At 38.8% G+C, this 23,147-nt stretch overlaps 1 protein-coding gene across 2 annotated transcripts; it reads right to left on the bottom strand.

Annotated features, from left to right (window-relative positions):
- Positions 1–6,706: 6,706 nt before the first annotated feature.
- LOC104589713 (ubiquitin-conjugating enzyme E2 variant 1C) lies at positions 6,707–20,991 on the bottom strand. 2 transcript variants are annotated; one of them, XM_010248124.3, is made up of 4 exons: positions 20,723–20,991; positions 8,723–8,862; positions 7,573–7,698; positions 6,707–7,085 (listed from the first exon to the last, which is right to left on the bottom strand). In XM_010248124.3, exons 1-4 carry the CDS (start codon positions 20,754–20,756, stop codon positions 6,945–6,947), a joined length of 441 nt encoding a protein of 146 aa, XP_010246426.1. In that variant the 5' UTR covers positions 20,757–20,991; the 3' UTR covers positions 6,707–6,944. The 2 variants fall into 2 exon arrangements, with proteins under 2 accessions (XP_010246426.1, XP_088745757.1); XM_088889631.1 differs by lacking the exon at positions 6,707–7,085 and adding an exon at positions 7,150–7,305 and having other exon boundaries at positions 20,723–20,894.
- Between the last annotated feature and the right edge of the window lie 2,156 nt (positions 20,992–23,147).

The following is a 23,147-nucleotide window of genomic DNA, read 5'->3' as shown; positions in this document are numbered from 1 at the left end:
CAAATAATTCATCCGTCCCCTCACTAAGTCACTAGTGTCTCGTCTACCACCTGGCCCACCGGTAGATAAATCTGTTGCCGTTGGATGGGTATAGAGAACAGCCCATCCTCTGTAAGATCTTGATCTTGACCTTGATTGGTCCAAGCTACAACAATTGACCACGTTGTGTAACAAATGTCGTCCTAGCAGCCCATCCTCTGGAAGTTGGTCAAAGGTCAGCTTATAACTGAACATTATTGACGGCGTCGCGGTACGGACTTCAGAAGTGTGCTCACTGATGACTGACCCGGTCAGAGGTCAGAATTTCCGACGTGGACATTAATGCCCACGTAAGAGGATTCCAATCCGACGGTTTCGAGAATATTGAAGTAGGAAGGATCCTTTGTTTAAGATTTACACCCAAGTATCCAATAGCTGCAGCATTTCACACGTGTTTTATTGCTACGTGGCAAAATTCGGCATATTAAAAGCTACAAATGAGACAGAGTTAAACAACTATGGGCTATATCCAGTAGATTCCTTTCTTGCAGTAAAAAATCACCCACGTCCTACCCGAAGAGGCAGCAGCGTCCACGTGGTTATGTAGGAGGAAGTGATCAACCAATTATGCCCACCAGATATATTAACTGAACCCAGGAGAAAAGGTTGAAGAGCAACTCGTTTTCAAATGATTGGACGATCTAGATATCACCAAAGGAGCTTCATCTATCTATTCCCAGCCGTACATTGAACGTGAAAGCAGATTCCTGGAGCTATTGTCCTTTTCTTACAAGTCTGGGGGTAGTTGTTCCCCTTACATATGCTTCATAAATAAAATTAAATTTATAAGACCTAAACTGACGGAGTATAGGGGGTGTTTTTTTTTTTCGAATTTTGAGAGGAAAAAAGTTGGTGAATGAAATTTTGGTTCTTATTCATCAAGAATCTTATATTCTTTTTTTTAGATTTATATGAGAATTGGGGAAAGTTTATTTTTCTAAGTATTACCCGTCTCGTAGGGGGAGAGTGGCTAACACTTGAATGGGATAAAAATACCCTTTTTAATTATGTATTTTTATGGCTAAAATGGTCATTGCCGTTTATATGAAAAATAAAAGAACATGGACAAATGCACTTACTTGGGTAAGTGTTTCCTAGGAAAAACTTATCCAGGTAGTGGTGGCAGACAATGGTGCTATTGAATAAATGGTAAAAAGATGATGAACATCATTTTTGCCCTTTATTGATATTATTTTTAGAAAGTTAACCTATTTTTTAAATTTTTTAAAAATATTACTTTTATTGATATTAAACCCCAAAAGTTGCCCTTATATGCTATTATCCCTATATAAAAAGATACGGTTTATGCAATTTATTCTGCGTGCGTTGCGTTAAAGTCATTTCCTCAAATGGTTAAAGATAGGGAGGCACGTGAGTTGCACGTGTTATTTGAACAAATCGGGTAAAAAATCTTCTCTACCGCATGGCACTGGTGAGTGGTGGAAGTAAGGTGGTCAAGTAGGACGGACGCTTCGTATATGAGAAGTGACTAATTCAAGCCTTGACCTTTGTTGGGCATATGTACGCAATTTGGGCTGCGTTAGTCCAAATTCAATCCGAAAAGGTTGGGTTGAAATTTGAATTAATATTAGGGTTGAAAATTGGATGTCATTAAAAAGAATGGATTGACGAAACATGATTTTATATAATAAACCTATAGTTGAGATAAGGTATGGATGATGATGATGATTAGGATTGGAAAACATAAATTCAACTAAAATTTATGTATATCATATATAGATATATAGAAGGAAATAAAGTTGGACTAACCCGAGCCAACCCAAACCAAACACCATCTGAATTGGGTTGGGGGTTCAACAGCTTAATTGGGTATAGGGTTCATCTCAACCCGACTTAATCCAGCCCCGGCCTGACTTGCACCCCCTAGTTGGAGGACCCACTTAATTGATTGGTCATGCAACACTTTAGTCCATATCAGACAGTGGCCCACTTAATTGATCGATATTTTAAGATCAATTTCTTTATAAATATTGGAGTTTAATTTGACTATTTTAGGCCAAAGTCAATTTGCCACATGAAAGATTTATTGATGATTAGTGCTGTTTGCATGATTTCTATTTTTCTAACACCACATGTGGAGGTATGACATAGCTAATTAATCCTCCCTTCGAATTGACCACGTAAATCCAATTAACATATTATTTGAAATTAAAGAAGACTACCTTAGTCAAATTAATTCCGCTGATAGAAAGAGAGAAATTCTCCCACTATATACTTGATCGAAAAATGAACAGCCTCTGAATTACAACTAAGTTTATAACTGGAACCTCTGGAGCACGTTGGTTTCTGATTTGCGAGTGCTGGAACCTCTGGAACATAGAAGAAGAGCCTTGCTCCATTGCTGACTGTGTTTGTCGCAGCAAGCAACTGGTTGTCCAAACAGTCCTCAGGTAACCACAAGGATACTGTTATGCTTAGAACTGATTGCCAAATCAACAAATCTTCTCTATATAGTATAGAGTCTCGGCATCTACCAAACTAGAGCAGATCACACTACCAGATTGTTGTTGATCTTCGTCGTGAAGTTCAATGGGATTGCCGTGTAACACAAGTCTCAGTGGAACCTTCCGTTAGGTCAACTGACAGACATTTGATTGGAGGACTTGTTTGGTAGGTGCACCAGTCAAGTTAATGGAGATTGGAGCGGTCTCGGGTCTCCGGTATATTGTTAGACGGATAACTGTCGTGGTCAAGGGTGTGTTTGGTCAGAGGTCAGGTTTTCCCACACGTTGACATCGATGCGCGTATGTCACGGGATTCCAATCCAATGGTTTCGGACATAGAAGTAGGTGAGCTCCATTTTAGATTCCTTCTTCTCCCACCGGCTTTTAACGGTTTTCGCTACTTTGGTGGTTGCGATTGGCAGTTCGCAATAATACAAATCACATGTGACGTTACGTTTCGTTACGTTTCGTTACGTTTCGTTTCGTTTACCCATATGAGTGGACCGTGGACGGATTCAAAGGATGCCGACGGATGACCCACGGGCAGCTGTCGTCGTCAACTCTGTTCACGTTGGTCCAATATAGCAGACTGCCGTGGCTAATTCTTACTGGCCCAGTATCATCCGGTTGCATAGAGATGTTGGGGAGTGGCCCACTGTACTCTACACTTTTGACTCCAAATTTTCTCGAATTCCATTCGTTAGTTATATCTATAACCTACTCTGATCATCATTGCCGCTGATGACTGAGTGCGCGCGCTGAACTGGTCGTTTCTAGCCACATCACCTGGTCGCTCAGGTAATGGATGAAAAGAGGACTAGAGAACAGATTGATCCACCCCATCTCTCTCACTCTCTGGGAGACTTTATGCCATTCTTCTATACCAAACAGACTCTTCTTCGTGTTGGGCTTGACAGGACAGCCCTAGGCAGGTATCGTGAATTTTGGGTTTACATTTCATCTATCTCTATTTTCCGATGACTTATCTCCGAGACTCCGACCGGATGTCAGTGAAAAAAATCCGGCCAAAGCCATTCGACAGACAGACACCGAGTGTGATGATTCATTACTGATCTAAAAAAGACAACATCATGGCAAGAGTGAGTAGTCTGCAGCAACTCCAGAGCTAGCTGTATACTCATCTGTTCTTTCTTTGGTTGGAATTGTCTGGTGGCGTGATGACGATGAAATGCAAGTAAGCGGTGACGCGACAAGAAAGTGAGAAACTATTGGCGGATTCCGATCAGTTGGAGTCCATGAAAAGAATAAAGAAGAGGAACAAACAATACGATCAGTGACAGCTCATAGCTCAACTTATCGGAAACGGATAGGGTTTAGAGGTCGAGTCAATCTGCGAAACAGTGAGGGAGCGCCTGGACGAATGTGGGGACAGTGGGCCCCCACCAACGCCAACTTTTCCGCGTTATCAGCGGCTTTTCAGGGGCTTTTGTTTGAGTAAGATGGCGAAACTACCCTTGCTTGTTTAACCGGAGAGCTAGAATTTTCACGTGTGACCCCACCTCTCAAGCTAGCCAAACACTAACAGTGATACGTAGTTACGTACACATCACATGAGACATGACGTTACATGGATTTTTACCCTTGTGGTGGGTACATATTACATGAGGTTGGGTTGGGCGGATTCGTGCCCCTTGTTTTCATTTTCAAGACTAGAAGTAGAAAGCTATATCCAACAGCCGGCCACAAAAGAAAACTGAAAGCTTATGTTTATCCACTGAATCTGACGTTAACCAGCTTTATGCATTCATTCATTTAATGATTCATCTGGACCGATTATGTCGGCCAAAACGAAAAGAGTAACAGACAAATTATGCGGCCGGCAGCCCTTGTCTTCTTGCTTAGGGGTTTACTGAAAGATTTCAATTTCAGAAATATCTAAAATCAGTATGGTTTGACGTCTAGGTTTTTTAAACACTCAGACTTCGGTTCAAGTGGATAGATTATAGATACCCCTGGCTTTGCTTGGCGTTGCCGGAATTCTGAAGAAGATGTATTGATGGTTAAGAGACCTCACTCCTCAGTCGAGTCAAATCTGGATATATACAACTTACACTGATCATGTGCATGAGCCATGAGCATAACAGCATGAGCGATTCTAGTGAATCTCCTCCACTCAATATTCTATGCTTGGCTTCTTCATCGGTCACGTGACAGCCTCTATCAGTTCAGTCCCCAATCACCTTACAGCATGAGCCGTCACGTGATCAACCATGCCTAGTTTTCTAGAAGCTTGCTCAGAGGCCACTAGCTAGGGCTGTCAATAGATCCGGTTTGGTTCTGGACAGCTTTCTACCAGTCCCCAATCGATTATTAATCGGGACGAAAGTCACAAAACCATAGACCCACAACCGTCCCTTTTTTCGTGGGGCTACACAACAGAGTAGCCCATCCACCAAATCCATAACCATCCAAACCCAGGTGAAGGTTATTTCATCCCAAGGTGATGTTTGGTACCATTATCAATTCCTCTGATGAAATTTCTCATAAATTATCGGTTTCTAAGATCACTAATTTTTCAGAAATCAGAGAAATTATTTACTTGGTATCATTGATGCCATGTCAGCGGATTTCTCAGAAATCAGCAATGGGTTTTTTGGGTAGTGATTACCGGCAGTGATTTTTATTTTATGGGAACCGTCTCGTTTGTTCACATCAAATGCCATGTCATCCAAAAAAAAAAAATCAGAATCAGCCTAAAACGAAGAGTCATTGAAAATGGTGATTTCCCTTTTTAGGCTCGATTTCAATAATCGTTTTCTGAGTGATTTGCCGATTTCTCAGAAATTGACCAACCAAACAGCAAATTCATCATCGATTTTGAATTGCTGATGTGGCTTTGACATGGTGCCTATTTCTTTGAAATTGGCAATGGTATCAACTATCACTGAAGTCACCGTTACAACCAGTAAGATAGTAATTAATTATTTATAGTTTTATACAAGCAAAACCATCTTATATATTATATATCAAATTTATCCTTAATACATAAATATATAATAAAAATTACAAAAAAAAAACAAAGAACCCTTTAATATTACAAGAGGGTACTCGTGGAATACACAGGTCTGGTAAAAGAATTTAAGACAAAAAGAGCTAGTGATGCAACTTGGATAGGCCTGAAACGGCTCAATTGAAGCTTTTGCATAAGTTGGGCTTGCGTTTTCAAACATTAAGCTGGCTTGGGCCAAAATACTCAGGCCTAACCTAAACTTGGGTTGCGCTTAGATTGAGGTATCAAGTAGCCCGAGCCCAACCCAACCCAATCTAAGCCTGCCCAACAGTTTATGATATACAAATCTATAAATCATCAATGTATTCTATCTAGAAATTGGGCTACAAAACTAAGCACGCCCAAACCCAACTCAAGATGTTGGGTTAAGCTTAGGTTGTGGCTGGGTTGGTAAATTTGAGATTAAGCTTGAGTTGACTTTGGTTGACCATCAACCTAATCCCAAGAAGCATTGTGACATTCCTAATTATATTAATTCATGTTATTTTTAAATGCATTAAGGGATTTTAAATTAATAGTAATTAAACTTAAAACTAATTGCCACCACTTCATATTGATGGCCAGTGGCCACATAGCCGACCCTGGCCGGTTACCAAGGGACTGATTCGTTAGAGTGGCGTCCAGTAAGAACGTGGAGAGCCCCAATCCCATGGCTGCCAACCGGATGTACTGCTGCTGCATACAAAAGAATGGAGCTCACTATCCACACAACCAGTGATCCATGGATCCTCTGGATGACATGCATTTGAATTGGAAACTGAGGGGGGTCCTGCCGATAAAAGGGATATATAATTTTGGATAGATTCCACTAAGATGGTTGATAAGCTTCAATAGCAAAGTCTTCGTGCTTGTTGAATCACTTCTTTAATTATTGAAGGGGCTTCTTCTATCATCAGTTCACATAAAGAGCAAAGGTGAAAACAAATTAAACTTCGTACTTTTAACAACAACAATACTAAGACGATTGCCAAATAACGAATCTAAGCCACACAAGCCATGGGATGAGCAGTGAATTTTCAATGCACTTAAATCATTTCCCTACGCATCCGCCAGTATAAGATTTTTCAGTCAGCAAATATTTTGCTTTGCCCTCACATCCAGGATCCAGCAAAAGAAAAGAACACAAACATTCTCAAATCCCAATTAAGATTTGCCTATGCAACTTCAAATGGACACTGAAGAAACTTGCCGGAACTTAGTTTAAAAGTGCATTCAATATGACACACAATTCAGTACCATTCAGTAGATAGCATCCTTGGAGCACAAGTTTGACAAAGGAAGAGAAAAGCACTGGAGTGAACAATGAAAGCTGTAAGGTTTTCCTGGGCCCAAACTTTCATAGGACCGACACGGCATTACAAACTATGTATTGGTATATCCGAGATTCAGTCTATACTATCCATCTTCAACTAGAAGTAGATACCTTCAGGAGGCTGAACCAGCTTCCGGTTGTGGGGGGCTGCCATCTCCTTCTTCAGCTGTGTCAGTATGTCTTCCATAGTGTACTCCCGCTGCCAATTTGCCAGCATCCCAAATTTCTTTGCCTCTACCTGGAATATCAAAATTTGCACGGTATATAGTTCAATCATATTCCTTTTGGTAACACAAGTTCAGATTTTCTTGAAGTCCATCTTTTGCAGAAATATCTGAAGTTGTCACCTCAATATGTAAAAATGTCTAAATATGTCATTTTTCAACTTCAAATTTGTATAACATCATATAAATTGCCCATACGGATTCACAATTCACATCCATGAGTTCTCCATGAACCTGGATCCAAAAATTGCATGCAATAAATGAGGTGAATTCCTTACTCTAGAGTGATAATATCAAATAACAGTATGGTGATCCTGAACTTGGTGCATGATTTTTTGGATCAAGTGATTAACAGTTCTTATCCATTGAAGGGGAATACATGGATCAGTAAGAAGAATTCAGGAACATCAACATGTTAAAATACAAAGCTATGCCTATGCCATTAGTTAGATTAAGCACTACAACCACAACCATTAGATAAATAGATTATTAAAATGTTACCACTCCGGTCTCATGGTTTACACAAGTCATGTTGATCCTTGAATGGAAACGAACACTTGGAGGCTTGTCCGGATAATCTTTGTCACAAAACAGCTTCAACTGATAAATACGACCTTCATGCACAGACTGCAATGCAAATAATGAGATTGTAAGGCAACATTTTAGCCAATAGCTTAAAACTCAGACTCAGGCTTAAACATTCAATTACTTTTGTAAGGCAACATTTTAATCAACAGACAATGTCAAGCAATCAATTGAATCAGTGTACATTAACATTCATTAATTTAGTTTTTAGCATTCTGCTTCATTAAAGAAAAATTCCAGAATGTCCACATTGACTATGGATAATATGAGTGTATGGTACATGTGAAGGATTTGCCATATCCCTGTCTATCCTTCAAGGAGTAAAACTAGAGGGTTCAGCTTCTTGAATCACATGATTAGTTAAATTCCGTGTGCTTCCCTTGCTTCACAAAATAAAGAAGCAATGTCTTACCCTCCAGAGTAATTTAAGTTCTTTGGTCATACCTCTTAAAAATATCATCTACTTACCATTCAGTTGGTACCGAGTTCCATTGGGAAACAGGGGGTACATGGTTCTCAAAGACTATTAACACCTATGGGTGTCATCAACAAAATCAACATCGAAGTCTCTCACCAAACCACTAGTGCATTTGATTCAGAGGCTCCTCTTAAGGACATCATCTACCTACAATTCAGTTCGTGCCTCATCCCATTGGGGAAGAGGGGGTACAGAGTTCTCAAAGATAATTGTTATTCACTTGAGGGTGTCAACAACAAGATCAACATCAAAGCTTCTCACCAAGCCACTAGTGTAAATTGATTCTGAGGCTATTCCCAAAAATTCCATTGAAGCAGAACAAAAATAAGAAGACAGGCAACACATAACAGATGCTTTAAGAATAACTTGTTTGCACAGCAAGAAGGCAAGAAGTTGCAGGGGCAGTAGAATAAAGAATGAGACTAGAAGTTCAGTACATCAAAATTTTAAGATAATTACTGTATGAAAAGCAAAATATATAGAATGACAGAAACTGAATGGCAATATAATTAGTAACATCAATGTGCTAGCCCACTAGGAATATTTGAGGGTTTAGTAACAAGATATTAAAGAAGGGGAGAGGCATACATTGTGTGGACCAATTATAGTACCCGTCCAAGAGCGCATATAAATATCATCTCCATCATCCATTCCATAGCTTACTGTACCATCTCCAATACCCTTTTCTCCACGTTCAAGTTCCTCCAGCAATCTGAAGTTTCGTGGGACTGCACAGCCATATAAGGATCAGAAGTTTTATTATCAGTAATAGAAAACATAGGAGTCAGAAGATGCCTCAATTCCTACAGGCAAATTATATGATATGTCCAATGCTTACTAGAGCATCCACACCAAGTGTACACACACCAGACATCTGTGGTCTGCAGCATAGATACCCTGTGGCAGATGCAACTTGTGCAGGAATTTTGCACCATTGCAGCTATTTTTCACGATGCCCCTTATAATTGGCAATATGAACCTTTCTTTGTGAGGCCAAATACACTCATCAAGAGTGCTCATGTGAGTATGCCAAATTATTATTTGTTTACACTCTAGATTCAAGCAGAAGTAGCTAAGTAGATATGAAAGACACAAAGGCTGAGTTAGGAAGGAGTACAAATGCAAATATGTAGAGTGCAAAACCTTATATTTTGTATGTATTTACGCTGTACATATTTGCATTCGTACTCCTTCCAAACTGAGCCAAAGGGATTATCTTTGGGATGGGGTGGAAGAAGGGGAATCCAGTTTTGGCTAGATGGAATTTAGTGTATTGTCCTAATAAAAGTGGAGGATTTGGGCTTTAGAAGAATTAGATGGTTTAATAAAACAGCATTGAGGAAATGGTTACACGGAATTTTTGGGGTATAGAATGCTGCTCTACAGAAGAAAGTCATCATCGTCGTCATCTAAGCCTTATCCCAACTATATATGCTGTCTACTATATGAATACTGTTCTGCTATTCCATTCTATTGGGTTGCTAAGTTTGGGTGGATTTCTACAAAAGATGATTCTCAATCTAAGACTGCATTTGTTCATAGGGGCATTTTAACAGCAAAAAGGAGATAAGTCCTTACAATAAGGAATGCCAAATGCAGCCTAATCAAAATTAGCGATGACAATGGGGCAGGTTTGAGGAGGGTTCTGTAAATTCTAGACCCTACATGCCTCTCTAGACCTCCCAACCTATACCCTCTTTTTTTTTTTGTCAATAACCGTGAATTGTATTAATATTATGAAAAGTTACTGAGCAAGGGAGCTAAACAATCTTAGCCCCCGAGAACAACCATTGAACACCAAAAAACAATTACAATACAGCCCAAAATATAGTATTTCTGTTCACCTCTTATCTAGCTAGACTCTCTGCCAATGAGTTGGCACTTCTTTTTACCCATTTGTATTGAATTTCCATGTCCTTAGTCAGCCATTTAAATTTCCTCTTTTCATTGCTGTAATTCCAAAGTCTAGAGTTATCCTCTTTTAGCCAGTTTACCACCACTTCAGAATCTCCTTCTATGATCAGCTTGTTAATTTGCATATCCTTGATCCTTTGTACCCTTCAAGAGCTGCAAGTATCTCAGCCCTCAAGGAATCTCCCACCCCGATTGGTCCAGAAAACATTACTAACATATTCCCCTATTCATCTCTTATTACTCCCCATATTCTAGATGGCCCTCGATTACCCATGCTGCTGCCATCAAAATTCAGCTTAGTAAAGCCATGAGGTGGAGGGAGCCAACAAGAGTTTGGGGCCTTCTTTATTGGAGCAAATTCTGCTATCTCCTTCCATTTTCTTTGCAACTCATTAACTGAGAATTCTGCAAACAAAGCCAAGGTTTTCAGCCAGTGTAAAACCTTAATATGGATGACCTCCAATATTACTTCCAGACTTCTCTCCTTATCTGAGAAGATCCGTGAATTTCTCTCCTCCCAAATAGTCCAACAAACTGCTGCCCTCATACACCTCCACATAATCTTGGCCCTTTTTGTTGGCCAATTCGGCATAGAATTGAATAAGCTTTGCACATTCGAAGGGGGGTTCCACCTGCACCCAAACAGAGAAGTGCACCATTCCCAAATGACTTTAGTAAACCAACAAGAAATTAGTAAGTAGTATCCAAACTCACCATCAGCTTTACAGAGAACACACCAGTGAGGACAGAAACAACTATTATTAGGTTTTTTTCTTTGAAGTAAATCTGTTGTGTTAACTCTTTCCAGAAAGGCTTCCCAACAGAAACTCCTAACCTTAGGAGGTATAGGTTAACACCACACCTCTTTAACAGGGAATGACAAGCCAGAGGAGGAAGGTTGTGTTAGAGCTTTAAAAAAAGAGGCACAAGTGAAAGAACCCGAGGGAGTGAGTGTCCAAATTCTACTGTCTGCCTTTGTTGGCCCTAGGAAAACCCCTTCAAGAATGGATAACAAGAATAAAATACAATTAAGCTTTGTGTCTCTGATATCTCTTCGCAAGCCCAAGTTCCAGACCCCATAAGCAAAATTAGAAGGAACAAGGAATGAGGAAACCGACTCATTTTTAAAAGTGGAAAGAGCAAAAAGGTTTGGGAATTGGTCTTTTAAAGGAGAATCCCCAATCCAAACATGTTCCCAAAAATTAAATAAATTGCCTGAGTGCAAGTCATACCTAATCCATGGAGAGAACAAAGGCAGAATAGCTTGAATAGCTTTCTGGGGAGATGCTCTTGTAGTCCTTGCCAGAATCCCAACCATTGTCTGCAACCCCATGAATACTACCCACTATCTTCACCCAAAGTTTGTCCTTCTCCATTGAGAATCTCCATAACCATTTCCCTAGTAATGCCAAGTTCCTATTCCTTATGTTCCCAATTCCCAAACTCCCAACCTATACCCTCCCCACACATGAAAATGCAAAACCCTATCCGACCCTACCCTCCCTGCATTTGAGGATGGGGCAAGCAGGGTAGGTGGGTTGGGTCCAGAACCCGTATCTAATTTCCTATTATTTCCAGTTATATAAGCAATAAACAAGTTACATGAACAAACATCAAAATTTCCAATTATTTGACTAAGCATGTAATAAACATGTAAACTATCAATTATCCTTCACATATAATTCAAAATATTGTAAAATTCAACACCTAATACATAATTTCAAATGTCTTTCAACAATATGTGGATGGGGAAGGGTTGGGTTTAGCCTAATACCATACCCTACCCGTACCCGTATTATCAAACCCAAGCCCAGCCTGCATGCACTAAAATTTGATGCATTCGGGTTGGGCTTGGTCCTAGGCTGGACTCAGGTTGGTCAATCAGCCCACACTAAAAACCAACATGCATACAAGTATGTCTCTATATATGCATATATACTTGGGCTTGGGTTGGGATAAGGTCAAGTCGGATTCAGGTTACCTAAGGGATAGACCGGAGCCCAGCACAAGAAATTAAAAAAACTACAATTTTTTAGCCCAGGCCCAGCCTGAGGACCAAAAATCCAGGCCCAACCCATGTACAATTGCAAGCTAGGTCAATTCAGGTTTGGATTAGGCCTGTCCAAATTGCACCTCTAATCTCTATTGACACATTAGCGAAGCATAAACCTTTAAATCCTTTACAGGTCAGCACCCTATGAATTGTTCTCACCATAATATGATAATATTTTAATGAATGTTCTTCACCTTGACTTTTAATATCAAGTACTCTTGTATTTTGTTCACCCAAAATATTCTTGCATTTCACTTTCCACATCTCCCAGCCCTCTCCTAAAACCAAAATCCCATGATAACCCTTAAGGAAAGAAGGTCATAAGGTCACCATCAATTTTTGTTTTTTTTAATGGAAGGACAAAGTATAAAGTCTAGGAAAAGTAGGTAGATTGGTCTATCATCCAACTAGGTTGTCTTCTCAAAATTTTACATTAAACCAATTACAGGATCAAGTCTAATAAGTTCAACGATTCAGTTCAGATTGCATGTACAGATTTCCAAGGGGATCTATGTATAGCTCTACACATTGGTTGTCTTCCCTTTTGATTATAGAATGCACAAAAGAAAAAAAGACGCTTAGAAGGAAATCTCCAAAGACATTTAAAAGTTTTGTATTTCTCTCAGTTTTTTTATCAATAACTGAACCAATTCATTAATGATTAAAAGGAAAGAAGATACAACAGGAAACAAGATAAAGGGCAGGATAAGCTCTCTTATCCCAAGCGACCAAAAACCAACTTACAACAAAGCCCAAAACAAGGTACCACTTCCCACCCCTTGTTTAGTAAGTAGATCAGCAAAGGAATTGGCACTTCATTTTACCCATCGAAGCCTCACTTCCATATTCTCTGTCGGTCAATGTTTTAAAAACCAACCCGGAGGTTGAACCATTTTTGCCTCCGGGTTGCAGATCACCAGTTCGACTATCTGAGTGTCTGGGTCAAATGGGTCAGACCATACCACATCAGCAATATGTAAATACATACATCTATGTCGCAGGTTACCAGTTCTACATGTAATATATGTATTATTTTATATTTAATTTATGCTTATTAATTCAGTTTTTATTTTTTTTTATTTGTAAAAAATATTAAAAACTGTGATTTGAGGCCAAAAAAGGGTTTTTTTGGCGAAAATAGCAGGGCAAGGCACCCACGGCTCCTTGGGATGCACAAATCTTGAAAAGTTGCCCTAAGTCAAAAAAGAAAAAAGGTCACCCCAATTGGACATCAGAGCACAAAATTATGGCTTCCCGAAGTTTGCATACACATTTAGAGTACAACCCATGACCCGACCACTAGGTCGAAGTGTTGAACAGATCAATGGTCCAACCATACAAGTTGGACAATTTTTTACCAAGTCAACAGTTTTGACCATTATCTAGGTTTTACTAAAACCGGAACAAGAATCTTGGCTAGTGATAGTTTGAACAGTTCAATCAACAGGATCAATGGCGGGTTGAAAGCACTAGTGTCATCCATCTAAGTTTTCTTTTTACGTTAATATAACTCTAGAAACCATTTCCTCTTGTTGCAGCCAATTATCACCAGCTTGGAATCACTCTCAACTACTAGCTTCCCAATATTTAGCTCCTTTGTCCTTTGTACTCCTTCCAAAACAGCCATAATCTCTGCTTTGAGTGAATCACCTATACCTATTGGCCATAAGAAAAAGCAACAACTTTTCCTTCTTCATTTCTGAATGCACCTCCAATACCTGAAGGACCAGGATTATCCTCACTACTTCCATCAAAATTCAGCTTAATGAAACCTTCCACTGATGGAGGCCAAAGAGGCTTAGTTTCAGCCTTAAATGGAGCTAAACCAGCCACTTCCTTCCAATTTCCAAGCAATGCATCTATAGATATACCTTCAAACAGCTCCAAAGATTTTATCCACTACAACATGGACTTCAATTAAAGCTTCTCTACTTCTCTCTTTTTTCAGGAAAAAAAATCCTCAAATTCCCTTCTTCCCAAATTGTCCAGCATACAATTGCTCTAGTACACCATCAAAATATCCAGCTCCTCTTCTTTGGCCACCTAATAAAAGAAGCAAACAAAATTTGTATATCCAACAGGGGAGTCCACCCACAACCAAAAAGAGAGAAACCAATCCCAAATATACAAAACAAAAGGGCAAGAGATTAATAACTGATAGCATGTCTCACCACTAGACTTACAAAGAATGCACCAGTGTGGGGATAAGCACCAATTAGGCCTTTTTCTTTTAAGTAGTTCACAAGAGTTGAACCTTTCCAAAAAAACCTCCCAATAAAAAGTCAAAATCCTGGGTGGAATAGGTTTACCCCAAACTTCCTTAATAGGAAAAGGTTGCCCAAGAATAATGAAGGGTTGAACTAGACCCTCAAAACAGGAGGCACAAGTAAAAGACTCTGAGGGAAAAAGTATCCAAATACGACTATCCACATTAGACTGGTCAAAGAAAATCCCTTCCAAAATTTGTAAAAGGGTCAGGATATTGTTTAATTCAAAGTCTCTAATTCCCCTCCTTAAGCCCAAATCCTAATCAAATTTTGGCCTAGAATTCAGAGGAACTAGAAAAGAAGACACAAGCTCAATTAGATAAGTCAAACAAGGAAGGGATTGTTCTTTCACTGTCACGTCCCCCACCCAATCAAAACCGACCCAGGTAGGTCATTAAAACCAGTTGAATCATCAAAACCCGACCGGTTTTCAATAGTTCTGCTATGTTTTAACTAGTTCTACCAATTTTCCAAAATTTTGAAACCCAGGGTTCTAAAAAATCAGAATGGTCTCCAATTCCCAAATCTAACTGTTCGACCATCTGATCTGGTCAAGGTCTTAAAACATTGATTGCAAGGCTTGCCTTGATACTAAGGGTTATACTCAAACATATGGTGTAGATTATTTTGAAACATTCTTCCCAATGGCAAAAATTGCTTCTATGATGATTGTTATTTCTCTAGTGGCTAACTCTCACCAATCATTGTTTCATCTTGATATTAAAAATAATTTTCTACATGGTTACTTGGAGTTAGAAGTTTAATGGAGCAACCACCTGGGTTTGTTGCTCGTGGGGAGAAGCATAAGGTGTGTTGACTACAAAAGGCAATATATGGTCTTAAGCAATCACCCAAGGCTTGGTTGGTCCATTTAGTGAAATGGAGAAACAAATTGGCTTGAAGCAGTGCAAAGTGGATCACCCTGTATTTGGTCGTGATACAACAACTAGCAAAATAATAGTAGTGGTTTATATTGATGATATTGTCATCATTGGAAGTGATTGTCAAGGAATTGAAAGATTTAAACAGTTTTACAATAACATTTTCAAACTAAAGACCTTGGCATTGCAATATTTTCTGGGCATTGAGGTGGCTCCTTCCAAGCATGGCATCAATCTATGTTAGAGAAAGTACATGCTTGATATTCTTGATGAGACTAGGTTGTTGGATGTTTAACCTTGAGTATAGAGATCCCATGGATCCCAACATAAGTGTGTAATCTAGGGGAGTTATATGATATCCAAGAAGAGACAAAAAACTAGTAGGCAGGTTAAATTATTTAACTATCACAAGACCAACATTTCATTTGTCGTAAGTGTTGTAAGTCAGATTATGCAGAATCCTTCAAATCCCATATTAGGAGGTTGTGATTAGAATAGTCATATATTTAAAGGGAACTCTTGGCCATGGTTTGTCATAGAGAACAAATTATCATTTGGAGGCTAAGGGATACATTAATGCCAACTAGGCTAGTCCTATTGGTGACAAGAGATCAACTATTGGGCATTACACATTTTTGGTGGCAATCCTGTCACATGGAAGAGTAAGATGGTGGCACAGTGCAAAAGCTAAGTATTGGGTGTAGCTTCAACATCTTGAAGAACTCGGATACTGTGTTCTAACTCCAATGGGGCTATATTGTGACAATCAGGTGACCGTTCGTATTGCTTCCAACCCAATATTCTATGAAAGGACAAAGTTTATAGAAGTTAATTGTCACTTTGTTCAAGAGAAACTACTGGATAAAATTGTTTCTACTACATTTGTGCAGTCAAAAAACCAGTGGACAAATTTGCTTACTAAGAGTTTTAATGGAGACAGGTGATTCATATTTGTAAGAAGTTGGGGTTGTATGACATCCATGATCCAGCTTAAGGGGGACTATTGAGATGCATGTAAACATGGGTATTAGTGTCATTTTACTTAACTTCATTTTTATAAGTCACAAATTTATCCCTATCTTAATGCATCTTTCCCATACTAATTAGGAGCAGAACAGTCTGTTGCATCACATGATTCTTTTCTATCCCCTATTATTCTCTCTTTTCCCTTCTTTCTTGCAGACTGAATACCATTTACATGATTCTAGAGCATTGCTATTTTTTTCAATTTATATGCATGCGATGTATAAAACTAGGGAGCTGACCTAAAAAATATTTTTTTCCTTGTAAAGTTCTATCACTTAGGATCTTAGGAGCTCCACTGTCACCTAGAATTACTTATACACCTCAACAACTATGCCATGAAGAATGTAACTAAATGAAGAAGCGAAGCTCATCTCTCTACCACAAGCTTAGTCAACAAAGAGAGGAAGAGACCCATCTTATGAGTTTCTTACTTCTCCCTTAAAGAGTATATTTGCAAGAAGGAGAGAAAGAGAGGAGGATGATAACCAAATTCTGGTCTTTGTGTAACATGCCCCACGAGATATTAAGGATTCATTTTACAATTGTAACCCTTTTGTTTTGAAAATTATATATATTGAGCAACAACAAAAATCTAAATCTTATTAGTATATGAAGAAAAAAACCCAAGATTCCAATGGGTTTTGAATGAAGGGAACCCTTTGGAATGTTTTCAAGGTTATAATGTTATACTTACACACCTCCAAATGCATATTTGCATCACCTCCTTATGATAAAATTACTTACATTTATACCCCCTAACATTAAAAAACAAGTTTATTTTCTTGTGATTTGAAATTATCAAGAAATCTCCATTTTAAGTTTTTACTGGTAAAATATCAGAAATTTATTACCTATCAGAAAATATTAGAATTTTGATTGTGAAAGAAATATAGTAATACATCAATTGAGCTTTTGTTCACTCCATGACCAGTCAGTAGGACACCTATAAGGCCTCTTTTTTTTATAAATGAAGAATTTATTAGAGAAAGAAATTGAAGCAACTTTTACAGGAGACACTTGGAGAGGCACAAGCTGTGACCTCTCCAACCCTTCAAACACTTAAAACAAAAAGATTACACCTGAGCCCAATACAAATGTTCCCTCGTTGCCCCTTGCTTGGCTAAACAGTCAACCATAGCATTAGCAGATCTCCCCACCCATTGTATTCTAACATACAAGTTTCTCATCAAGCATTTGAATCTTTTAAGTTCATTTCTAAAGCCCCAAACTACAGTCTCTGGATTCTGTAACCACCCCACAACCACCTTAGAATCACCTTCTATTAATAGCTGCTCCGCTCTTATCTGTACAGCAAACTGTACCCCTTGTAGTGCAGCTAAAAGTTCTGCCCTCGTGGAGTCCCCCTCACCTAAAGGATCTGAAAAAAGAAGAGCCACAGAACCACGTTCATTCCTTATAACCCCTCCCATCCCAGAAGGACCTGGGTTGCCCAGGCTACTCCCATCAAAATTTAATTTCAGGAAGCCTTCAGGTGGGGGCCAGCTCATGTGCATCTTTGTCTTCAATGAGGAACTGCTTGCCACTTCTACCCAATGCCTCCACAGGTCATTAAAAGAAAATTGTTGAAATAACTCCAAAGATTTTAGCGACACTATAGCCCTATACAGGATACAGTCCTTCAGATCTTGTTGGCTTCGCACCTTCTCTTGGAATATTCTGGCATTCCTTTCTTCCCACACTGTCCAAAGCAGTGCTGCTCTTGCAACCCTCCACATTATTCGTTCTCTTCGATGGCCTATTCCACCTGCATCCAAAAATCAAGAAGAGCCAATCCCACAAATCTACTGTAACAGTACAGGAAATTAGCAAATGGTTGCAGTCCTCACCATGGGATCTGCAAAGGGTACACCAATTGGGTGAAATGCAGAGATAGAGTCTTCTCCTTTGTAGATTATCCAAGGTGTTTACTTTCCCATAAAACACTTCCCAACAGAAAGCCAAGTCCTTAGGGGGAATGGGTTTGCAGCAAACCTCCTTAAAAGGGAAAGGAGGAGCAGACACTGGACGACAAAGGGCTTTGAAGAATGAGGCACAAGAAAAACTACCTGAGGGCACAAGAGTCCAAAACCTTTTATATGATTCCATGGGGTTCAAACAAACTTTTTCAAGGATACTCACAAGGCAAGTAAGACTCGCAATCTCCTCATCCCTTAGACCTCATCGGAACCCAAACTGGAGTCAACAGAGAATCCAATGAGGAGAAAAAAGAAGAAACAGGCTCTTTCTTGTATCGGGAGATAGTGTATAAAGACGGAAAGAGGTCCTTCAAAGGAGCCTCTTCAACCCAAATATCTTCCTAAAAGAGAATTGAGTTACCAGTACACACATTATACCTGAGAAAATTGTTGAGTTGAAGGAGGGCACTGTGAATTGCCTTCCAAGGTGCTGCCAAAGTTGTCCGCCGAGAGACCCAGCATCCCGTCCGCTCTCCGAGTGGCCATGAATACTTCCTATCACTTCAACCCACAATCTTTCTCTCTCTAATAGCCATCTCCATAGCCATTTTCCCAACAAAGTCATTCTTTTGCATCAAATTCCCTATTCCTAGACCTCCCTCTTCTTTACTCCTGCATACCACTTCCCACTTCACCAGATGATCCTTATTACTTTCCCCCGGTTTCCAAAGGAAGCCTCTTTAATCAATCCAGAAGCAACGGTCGACTGTCTGTCCCATCTCTCATTACAGTAAAACCATCATATATTAGTTCACAACTGACAAGTAACCCTTAACATCACCAAAGTATCTGCCACAGAATTAAAAGATCTGGGAACCAAGTAACAGCCAGTCTTGAAGCCAGAGATATAGCTTTTCTAATTTAATATCTGAAACTTCATGGGCCTTCTAATACTTCCATCATCCATCTCATCTCATCACCAGTTGGGAATTAGGAATCTGCCCCATCTCCAATGATAAAATTCTGAAAGCAGGCAATCCTAGGAACAACATCTCTTTTTCTTTTTTGATAATTTAAGAACATCTTTATATGAAAACAAAATAAAACGGTTATCCTAGGAAACATGCAGCCTTTAAAATCACAAGCCTCCACTATTCTTTGTCTGTCGCCATGTCATAGATCCTTTACAGCCTTATTAGAATACTTACCTTTCTTTAAATATAACCCAATTAACCTCATTTAACTAAAAACCCAACTTCTGAATTTCAACCTCAACGTGTAAAACCCAAACTCTTGCCTTCTTTCGCTAAATTACCAAAGCATCATAACTCCTTCCTATTCTCTAAAAAACATCAATTACCTTTCCAACATCAATGAACAAGAGATCCTCCTCCAGATTAGTGAACAAAGACTGTATTCTCCTTTTGTTTCATGGCATGCTATGACTAACTACAAAAGGATGATATACAAGATGGACATCAAACGAAGAGAGAAATCTTCAAAGAATAAATAATTGCCGTATGCAACAGAATGTCACTGATAAGCATGGTTCCACCACAAAGCTGTATAGGTGCACTAACTTCCAAGTAATGAATGTCACTGATAAACATAACAAGGACATTGCACAAATTGCCGTTTGCAACAGAATAAATAATTGAACTTGTAATGCTATAAGAAATCTTCAAAGACCGTGTTACTTATTCCAAGTGAGAAGTACATATAACCGGGTGCAAGAAAAAAAAACAAAAAAGGAAAAAAAAAAGCAAATCCAGTAAAAAGATTAAATCACAAAGAATGGTGCAAGTGACACAAAAAAAAAGGAACTAGAGAAAAAAAAAATCAACATTTCATTAAATGAAGAACAAACATTTCTCTTATTAGGTCTCTCAATTCAGTGTATAGAGGAGCCGGTAATAAAATGGTAATCAATAGCAACCACTCTGATAAGTAGCAATTTTCTAGGTAGATAAAAGTGATACATTAATTGACTACAATGATCGGTTCCTTCCTTCCGTTTGCTCGATTTACTTTTTTTCTGGCGAATGTCTACATGCTTAAGATAACATAGACCAAGAGAGTAGAGGTTGTCTAACAACATCAAATCCTGATCTCCACATTAAGGAAGGAGAGCGAGAATATGAAAATCAGCTGAAGAAACAGACATAAATTAAAATTTAGAAAAAAAAAAAAAAAACACTGAGATTGTGCATCAGAACCTATGAGCAAAGTTGCTCAAAAATACGTTGCCAGTACCAGTACCAGTCAAACCCATACAAACAACTAGAGGATTCGCCATTAAGAAACCCTTTAAAGGCATATGCATCAGAACGAATACGAATGCAAGACCAGCAAAAATGAAAGCAAAAGATGAAATCAAACACTTTTGCAGAGACCCATTAAGATTTCTAAAGCGTATGCAAATGAAATCTGAAATTAAGGTGAAACCCATAACCAGATTTTGATAAAAAAACATAACAAATAAAGTAAAATAGAGTTTGCTTCAACAATCCAATCGTGAGTTGGAACCTCACCGACGACACTCGATCCACCTGAGCCAATCGTCATTGATGATAGACAATTCTCCTAGGCAACTGCTTTGAGATCTGATCAACTCAGGGTGGTTTTGGAGAAGAAATAAGGATCTGTTGAGGAAGCCCAAAAAGGAGAGAGAGAATGAAAAGGGTCGGATGGGTATGGGTTAGGGGCTGGAAGGAATAAAGTTAAAAGTTAATACCACTCTCAGTCGTGACTTGGGTCTCTTGTCCTTTACCTCTGCGGTGCTACTCTCAAACCACGATTTCTTTCAAAAAACGCAATCTGATAAAATTCTTTACTACACGGCCTACCTACTCGGTTTCTCGGACATGACGTGATGACGTGGATCGGTAAATTATGCGAGATGGCAAATTAAAAGAATTCACGTCTGTGCCCCCACAGAGCGCGCCCTAATTACACATCTCAGCGTCTGTTGGAAACATATCACAGTTGGCGCCTCAAAGTGTATTGGAAACATCTCCCGTATGGGGGGGCGCGTATAGCGTAGTGCATGAGAAAATGAAACTTTTGTTTGATTAAAATATTTTAATCTTTTAATTTAAGCAATTATTTGTACACTCATCATCCTTCTTATTAAGAAGTCTTATATTAAGTATCATTAACTTTTACTAAATCATATTTTATATTATAATAATTAATAATTAATAGGGATTCTAGCATAAAAAGATAACTTTTGATCTCTATTAGCAATAAAAAATAGTTCTTTTATAAAATATCATAGACAAGGCATCTTTTGCAAGGTAATATCACAAAAGGGCAGTCAAACATGAGATGCATCCGCCGTATGAGAATTGAGAAATGCCTTTGATGTATTTTTTATAACAAAACTGCCCCTCTTTGTCTTTTTCCTTTTTTTTCAAAATGTATCGAAAAGCCAAAGAAATATCTCCGCCTTTCTCTTCCTGTTAATCGACTGAAGCTTTTGAAACCCCATTCTTCTTCTTCCTAAAAAAATGAAAAACTATAAGAAATCTTAATCCTCTCTCTAAAATTGAAAATAAACCCTATTGTAGTCTTCATTCTTCGTATGAAACTCTGTTCATCTTTTTGTTGCTAATAAATTAACTCCGGCAGCTGCAATCCAAGAGCTTCCTCTCAATAAGCTCCCGATGGTGAATTTTTGGGCGTCAGCCTCGCTCATGATGTAAAAACCTGCCCACTTTTTGTTGCTCGTGACATCAGCCTTGGCCACGTGAAGGCCGGTAACGGCGCCGTAACAGCCAAGAAAGTATAGCATTACACGACCGACGTCACTGCGCAGGCCGAGCTCGCTCGCCAGGTAGGGGTCTCCTCCAGGTAATCTGATTTCGCTGGAAGAGACATAGACGATGTGGGTGATGTCTCTTACTGGTCTCCCCCATTCCTTGATGCAGACAAGGCTTACTTCCTATGCCATCTCCAGTACTGTTGGGTTTGCTATTTCGAGACTTTGCTTGATCGTTGGTGAGCCCTCTGTTGTCGGTTCAGTTCTGGGTTGTCTAACATCTCCTTGGAGCAGCAGCCACCGCCTGTAATTACCTGACCCATCTGCGGCCACCACAACATCAGCTTGTAAAGCTGCACTGGGTGACTGAAGAAGCTTCTGATTTGCAGCAGAGACCCATGGCGGGGAGCCATCAGAAAGCAACCGGCGATTACCACCTTCATCAATGAACACAACAAAGTATATTTCCTAATTTCTAAGAACATTCCAGAGGAGGAGGAGGTTTTTAACGGAGAGGATAATTTTGTCTTCTATGATATAAATTCAATGTGTATGTCATACGGTGAATATACGTCATATATTAGTGCCCCTATCTGATATTTCTTTGAAAAATATGCCTTAAAAGAGTGAAAAGTTACCTCCATCGGTTATAACCCCTAATTAATACCTTATTTTTTAATTTAGTTTCTCTCTGATTGTGAGGGCACAAAAATATAATTTGAATTACTCCGCTTTTATCTTTCATTAAGTCTTATATTTAGATCATTAATTCATATTTTTTCATTAAGTTCTATATTAATTAATATATATTATAGAAAAAAATAAATAAATATAATAAATAAGAATAATTTTTATAAATATATAAATATAAAACAGTTATAAAAAATTTTGGAAACATATTATTCATTATCATCGTTGTCCTCATAAAAATTTATCAAATGCACACTTACTAGTGTTTTTAAAAACATACAAGAAACAAACTCGGATTTTGTTCTCAACTGATGAGTTTTTGGCTCAACTATCCTTGGTTGAAAGGGTTGAGCCTTCACGCATGATGATATTGATAGGACCCTCGTTATCCATTTTTTGGGTAAATTACATTTACCATCTTGTACTTTAGGGGAAGACACTTAACCCCTCAAACTTTCATTCATGAAAAAGTCATAAAGGTTTGCTTGAATTTTCAAATTATAGCA

The sequence above is a fragment of the Nelumbo nucifera genome, chromosome 6 (genome assembly GCF_055504915.1).
Source record: "Nelumbo nucifera cultivar China Antique chromosome 6, China Antique-T2T, whole genome shotgun sequence".
Classification (NCBI taxonomy): domain Eukaryota; kingdom Viridiplantae; phylum Streptophyta; class Magnoliopsida; order Proteales; family Nelumbonaceae; genus Nelumbo; species Nelumbo nucifera.
This window is presented reverse-complemented; position numbering and strand designations above follow the sequence as displayed.